General features: G+C 50.1%; 1 protein-coding gene across 1 annotated transcript in view; it reads right to left on the minus strand.

Annotated features, from left to right (window-relative positions):
* DAAM1 (dishevelled associated activator of morphogenesis 1) overlaps positions 1–7,361 on the minus strand; it is a gene marked incomplete at its 3' end in the record, with an annotated part of 30,998 nt that extends 23,637 nt beyond the window's left edge. The window contains exon 1 of the mRNA XM_009084139.1: positions 7,144–7,361. Within this exon, the coding sequence (XP_009082387.1) occupies positions 7,144–7,326 (183 nt within the window). The remainder of the gene's footprint in view (positions 1–7,143) is intronic.
* Positions 7,362–7,472: the final 111 nt, after the last annotated feature.

A 7,472-nucleotide genomic window follows, 5' to 3' on the forward strand; every position in this document is an offset into this window, starting at 1 on the left:
ATCTGGAAAACCTCTCTCCCATTTTAATTAACCCATGGTACTTTTCCAGCCTGAGTTATTGATCTAAACATTTCTACCATGCAGAGCACTCTTGGACCTAGAAGCCCTGCAGGTGGATCACTGGTGCACTTTTTCCACACAATTGTATATAAACCCTGAAAACAACAACAAAAAATGCCCATTATTTACTACTGTGATAGCTAAAATGGACTAAGTCAAATCAATCTAAGCTGGAGATGATTGTCCTTTGGTGGGTGCACCTTCTACCATAATAAAATACAAAGATAGCAAGTAAATAAGGTTTCAGGCATGGATTTCCCACCTGTTTATGAACCCAAAGAAGCACCTCCTTTTTCAGTCAGTTTTTAGATACTACCTCCACTGCTGGCACCCCTGAGAACTCCTGAAATTGGAAGTCAAGCTGAGATGTCAAGCCTTACAGGGATGCTTATGTAGGAAAGCTGTGTGTGGTTGGTCTGGGGCTAAACCACTCCAAGGTTATTGCAGATAATAACATGGGAAGGACTTCATAAAGAGTCTGGATCACATCAACTCAATACTGAAAGCTGCCCAAGATGTACCACTCTGCACGTGGGACCCAAGGGACTCACACACAGGAAGGATAAGCCAGCTACAGCTTGATGCTGATGAGCAATGGAAAATGGAAATGGACTCCTTGCACGCCCATGACTTGAGTGGGACAAGACCTCATTGCCCCACAGCCCTGGCTATAGTCACACCTGCCATCCTAAAGCCATGTTAAAGAACTTATTCAGGTGCAGAGTCACTGTGCAAGGAGATTTTTTCTGACCGAGGTTGGATGGGGCTTGGACCAACCTCTTCTAGTAGAAGGTGTCTCTACCCATGGCAGGGGGGCTGGAACTAGATGATCTTTATAGTCCCTTCCAACCCAAACCATTCTGTGATTTCCATGATTTCAAGGTCTGACATCCAGCAAGATGCCTAGCACAAGCAGGCATCAGATTGGCTTATAGAAGTTAGGTGTTGGGAAAGGAAAGCTGATCCTTGCAAACAACACTGGAGCTGATGGGAATTAGGACCACCAGGTACTCAGGTAGGATCCTGCCTGCAGGGCTGCAGAAGGCCTTGGCTGCCAAAAGCTGACCTGGGTGGTGCTCCCACGCTGAGGAACACCCAGACTCTCCCAGCAATAGATAGTACAGTGGTGTGAACAGCTTCCATTTGTATCTGCAAATGGATCCAAGGCAAGCACGGGCTATTCCCAGCAGGCGTGCATCCTGCTGAGGTTGGTGATGAAGCACAGCTCATGTGCTGCTCAATCCTCCTCTTAACTCCAGCAACACCACCCAACCAGCGAGCGGTGAGGAAGATGCCTGCAGGAGCAGATTCCCCATCCAATGAGGCTGGTATCCTTCTTGGAGACCTGTGCCAGAAACACCTGGAGCTCATACAAGCCAAAAACCTAAATGCCCCAATTAAGTCACCGAAGCGTTATCAAACGAGCTGCCCAGGCATCTCCCAAGGATGTGGCCTCCTCTTTTATGAAGTGCAAAGTGGAAAGCATTTAGCAGGTAGACCATATAATTTTTCCACTTCAGTTGTACTTCTCCTGGAAACAAAGGGGCTCCTTATGTGCTCTCTGCCTTCAGCTGGGGTTCACATTGTACTAGAACATGGCTTCTTTGTAAAATTACAGGTCGGGAACAGCATGGGTTTTGGGCAAGCTCCCACACTAGTTTGTAGCTGTAAGAGATACTGCAATTACAGGAGTGCTTCAGCTGAAATACAGTGTTCCTTGGTGGGTTGTTTCATTCAGGGCTGGGGAACTCGTGTAGGCAGAAAACCCTTATTTTCTCAGTGAGTAGGTGTGCGACTTCTCTATCAGATGCTTGCCTATCAAAACATACATTTAAGAGATTATCTGTGAGGGTGTTAACTCCACGAGGTGATGAAAACAAGCGCCGTGAGCGACTGGCTGGGACAGGAGTGTGGCAGGTCCAGGCTGTTCTCATTGAACAAGCAGAACCTGGGCAGCCCAGTAAGGGTCTGTATGGCACGTTTCCTGGCAGAATGAATTTAAAAGCAGATCTTACCCAATCACTTGGTTTTTCTCCTTATAAGTGATTAATTAGCTGAGGAAGCTTGGTGTCAGGAGACAGCAGTGGGATGGGGTCTGGAGCCCCACACTGAGCATCTGACCCTGGATAGACACTGCAGAAAGGGGTGGTTTGCCCAGGAGACAAGGACTACTGCAATTGTACTTATTCCTGGGTACCAACTGCATGCTTTTCTCTGCAGATATAGGGGAAAGGGCTTTGGTCACCATTAAGTGGTTCTCAAAATCCTGAACTCCTTAATGCTGCAAAGGCCAGGCAGCAAAATACGACAGCTGACCTACAAGCATGAAATGCAAGCTTGGCTTTGCAGCTGATCCCTCAGCTGCTACTTAAAAGCCGTGTTGTTTTGCAAGGCCCAAACCCTCATACTTTCTCCTTATTGGATTAGAAACCGGAGGAAAAGCACATTACTTAAGTTCCTAAGTACAACTGGATATCACTAGCAAGGAGTTCCCAACCCGGTGCTGCTATTGACACGTAACAGTGCTCACACTGAGTGCACCACCACCTTCTTCTCACACTGGGATTGTTCTCTGCTCCCTGTTCAAGCAGCATATAAACCAGCAATCATCCTGGCATGCCAAGAGGAAGAGAAGGCACAGCTCTGCAGGACAATTATGCATGGAGCATCCTACCCAAGCACTGCACATGGTGAGCCACAGACCCATCATCCACCACGAAGCATTTCAAAGGCGACAGAATTAATGTCTGCAGCAGGGAATTCTATCTCCTAACTATCTCCTAACTGATAGCATCCAGACAGTGGCTCGGATGAAATGCATTAGTTGCCCAAGTACGGCAAAAACAAATGCTGTGATAAATCTTATAAGCTGTCAGAGACCTTTTTGTTGTTCCTCAGGCTCCCAAGTTTCCACTAGTTCATAAAGCAGCAGGGAGGGATACAGCAGCCTTCCACAGCACAGGAGGGGAAGGCAAATAGCCCAGCACTTTGGAGACTGTGTGAATTTCATCCCTCCAGCTGATCCCAGATCAGTGAGCAAGTGTTTGCACCCATCCTGAGCCTAGGGACACTGCACAGCCATTCACCTCCTGGTGTCACCTCCTCAGGTCTCAGAAAACCGCTGGAGAAAAAGGACCAGAGAAGGCTACCTGCTCTGGTTTCACAGGCTAAAAATGGGTTACTGCACATTACAGGCAGGATGCAGGGCTAGATGGAGGCTGCTCTAATTTCTTCTACATCACTAAGTCAGAGGTAAAAAGTCTGAGAAGCCCCACTGGGAGCAGTAAATGGAATTTCCTCAAAGCTTGGGTATTTGGGAGGACAAGCCTCAAGGGACGACTGGGGCAGCATCCGTCTGCCAGCAGGGATGCAGGCTGGGAGTGAGGTGTGGGACCAGGGAGAGGCAGCACCTCATGCTCCAGGAGCAAGCAGAGCCACACCAGACTCAGCAGTTCCTTCAAGCATCCAAGCCATCTGAGCATCACTCATACTGCTGGGATGGAAATGTCACTGTGACCCACCCCAGTGTGAAGAGAGCCAGTGAGGGGTCCTGGGTTGTGCTGGAGCTCTGGCTACCCTCTCCAAGACAAGCCATTCCACTCCCTTGGCTGGTGCACGTCCCACGGGGTCAACGCACACCACCACACACAGAGCATTTCATTACAAACCTTGGAGTGACAAGGAGTGTTAAGCAGATATAAAGGACATCAGTCATTTACCCATCTGGTGGAAAGTCTAGTTGCTGGCGGAAAATAGAGAGGATTGTTATGGCAAGATCTACCATATGGCACCATTATGTGGAGCTTTGCAAGTGCTTTCTCTGAGCATGCAAGCAAGATTTCAGCCTTTGAAGAAATGCTGTATTGTTAGCCTGGATACGCAGGAGCCTCTTGAAAGAAGCTGTGGCAGATGGCACAGCTTTGTTCTCTTGGTTCGCAGGCAGTTCGTGCAACCCCAGATTTCCTCCTGCCTGGGCTGAGCAGCCCCACAGCACAGCAATCCTCCTGATGTGTCCTACAGGAGGACCCATGGCTCCTGAAACTCCTTAAATCCAATGGATGCTGCCTGGCAGGTACCAAACCACTACACAAAACCCAGGAAGCAAATACACTGAGCAAAGCTTGCAGGACACACCAGTGTTGATGCAAGGAAACCTGCATAAAATCATAAAGCCTCCTCCCAGCCAAAGGAGCTGCAAATCAGTAAATCTTGCTGAAATACTCTGCTTTTGTTTGTGTCTCTCTGTCAGCACCTGCTCCTCCCTGGGTGGCTGATCCTGGCCGGAGCCCTGGCAGGACAGCGGACAAAGAAAAGCCTTTCAGACAGGGTCGGTGCCTGCTTGAGCGACATCCCAACAATACTGCGACGAAAACCCATTCAGCCCAGGCAGGGGGAAGGAAGGGAAAGGGAAAAGGTTCCTCTGGGAGGAAACAGTGATCAGTCACTGACCACAGCAACAACATCTGCATCTGCCCTGAGCCAGGGAAAAGTCCCTGTTTGCTGCACACAGCTTGCTGGGACAGGGAGCATCGTCCCTGCAGTTCAGAATGGAAATCAGGCATTCCTTACAGGCAAATTGCTCCTCTTATGTGCCCAGGCAAAAAAACCCACAAAACCCAACGCTTATTTCCCTGTTATTGCCCCTCAAAAACACTTGCACAGCCACAGAATAAACACCTTATTAACTATTCTATTTATAAATTTTAATTAAAATCCAGAGTGTCCATCTAACATAAAGCAGGCCAAAAAACAAGACACCAGGGGAGCAGCCTGAGCCTTTAGCTGACCTTGGGGTCACAGCTGCTCCACGTCCCTCTGCAGCTCAGGCCCTCATCCTCTGCTGCTGGCACGGGACAATCACCGATTTCTCACGCTATGGATGTTTCCTGCCTCAGACGAACAGGCACACTTAAAAACACACGAAGCCCGGAGAATATTTTGCAGGACGGCTCCAAAAAGAAAGAGGTTTTGCCCTTTGATGTAAGCAGCAGGCTGGGATCTGTGGATCAGGGATCCTGCTTGGTTGTTGGTGTCTGTGGGAGGATTGTCCTCCCCGGTGACCAAATCCACTGCAGCAATGACCCCAAAAATACTCCACTCCAGGCCTGAAATCCTCCATCCCTGCCACTTCGAGACCCTAATGGCAACAAATAGGGCAGAAAAGTCACTACTAAGCTTCAGGACAAGAGTTGGCCAAAGACCAACTTGGGCTGGCAAAGCCTCTGGGTCCCCTCCAACCACTTTGACTTTCCTCAACCCAATGGACTGAGACAACTGAAGGCTTTGGAGGGAGCCTTAGTCCCACAGAGCAGGCACAAGCCATGCTGTCCCAGACGGCCAAGCATGACAGGCCGGGTGGCATCAGGCTCCTGCAGGCATAAAGATGAGCCCAGTGCCTCTGAGTGCTTTCTCTGTCTCCCTTCCAAATGTTACACAGTGGGTTTATACAGGAACAGTGGGATGCTTTCCAAACCATTTAACTAATGCTGAAATTTAATACCCGACACCAACAGGTTACTGAGAGCAAGAAGGAGTTGTTGTAAGGAGGGTGGGATTTGTAACTTCACCCCCCCGAATGGAAATCTGCCCTCCTGCACCCATGGGGCAGAGCTTGGCTTCCCCCTCCCTCCCACCTGGCACTGGCTTGGGTTGAGATATGCCTGATGGTTTTTTTCTGGGAGCCAGGGGGTTGCAGCTACTTGCACAGGAGCACAGTGGGCACCCACTGTCCCCCTCCCTGCATGACTTCAGACCCCAGTGAGCCAGTGTGGCTCCTGCTGCCTGTATGCCCTGGAGCAGCAGCTGCCTCTCAGCCTTTTTCTCACTTTTCCCCTTGGCTGGGGAAAAAACCCAAAAATTTCAGCAGCATGGAGCAAGGGTTGGAGAACAGAAGGGCCACACCAGGGCATGCCACAGGCTGGACTGGTTCCTGCTGGACTGCTGGCCTCCTGCCTCGCTGCACACACAGCAACTCCCTGTGGCACTGCCTCTGCGTGAAGCATCTGGATGAGTTTGGAGGAGAGGCTTTGAAAATCCTGGACTGAGATGAGGTGCCACAGGCTTAGTGGGGGCCTCCAGCACGTGAGCCTCCACAGATGCCTCCTTCAGCCACAGCTTTGGCTGAGGCATGGGGAGAGTGATCCATGGGAAAGAATTCCCCAGGAAAATCTGACTTGGTCAAGCTGTCAGTGGAGAATAACATGAGACAGAGGCAGTCATTCCACCTGAACAAACCCAACCTGACCAGGGGTGTTTTTCAGTACTGTTCCAAGAAGAGTCCTGCTGCAGAGACACTTCACCCCCCTGTGCTGTGTTACTGTCCCAGTCTGCCAGACCTATCATCCTGCCCATAGAGAATGGTATCCATGCAAAACCATCCTTTATACTACTACCCAGAGCTCTCCTCTTCCAAGAGTCTCAGCTCACCAGAACCACTCTGCCTGGTATCTAATGGGATGTGCTATGCTATGAGATGTGACTGACCAGTGTCACAACTCCCAGCTCCCTCTACACATCCAAGCATCATAGGGAAACCCCATCCCACTGCTGGATCAACTCAAAGTAGAGAACTGAGTCCATCCAACACACCACACCAAAATGTTTGTGCTTAGAGGAAATTACAGCTTATTTTGTCTGTCATGTTTGGGGTTTTTTAATCCATGTTTTTCCAAGTTTTGCAACCAAAGGATAAAGAAACAACACCCTGACTTTCCAAATCTCAGTTTAGCATGCACCTGAGGATTTCTGAAAAGCTGAGTGCCCAGCAAGTAAAGTCACTTTGCACCTCCAGGGGACAACCTGCTTTACCAGCTTGGACTCCCCTTCATCACTGAAACAGAACAACCCCAACTCCTGCTCTAAGAAATTAAGGCTTTCTAATGGGAAAGAGAAACCACCCTAAACTGTCAGGACTTCAGGGAGGAGCAGAGCTCAAGGTTCAGCACAAAACTGCAACAGCACCTCTTAATGATCCCATCATGCCAAAGTTTGCCTGACAACTCAAAACCGAGCAAGGGAGACTGGACAGGGGCACGAGGGGAGGAATAGAGGGGAAAAGATAAACCCAAAAAGCATCCTACTTACCACCAGCTCGGTGAACATGGCATCCAGCTCCTCCACAGGTGGCATGGGCAGCGCAGGCTCCATGGTCTGCAGGGCGAAGTTGCTGTCATTGCGCAGCCGGTACGTGATCTCGGGGTGGTCACTGCTGCGAAAGCAGCAGAAGATGAAGGAGATCCCCCGACCGCTCCTCTTCCTCGGAGCCATGGCCAAAATCCTCTGTGTCCCTCCCTCCTGGGTGCTAGATCCTGCAGGGAAGAGAAGAGAGGAGGCTTGAGCAGCCGTCCCGCAGTGCTGTGCTCCTGTCCCGTGGAGGGGAGGAGGAATCGAGCCACCCACGCGCTCGGCACGGA

This window comes from Acanthisitta chloris, unplaced genomic scaffold (assembly GCF_000695815.1).
Source record: "Acanthisitta chloris isolate BGI_N310 unplaced genomic scaffold, ASM69581v1 scaffold35311, whole genome shotgun sequence".
NCBI classification, from domain to species: Eukaryota; Metazoa; Chordata; class Aves; order Passeriformes; family Acanthisittidae; genus Acanthisitta; species Acanthisitta chloris.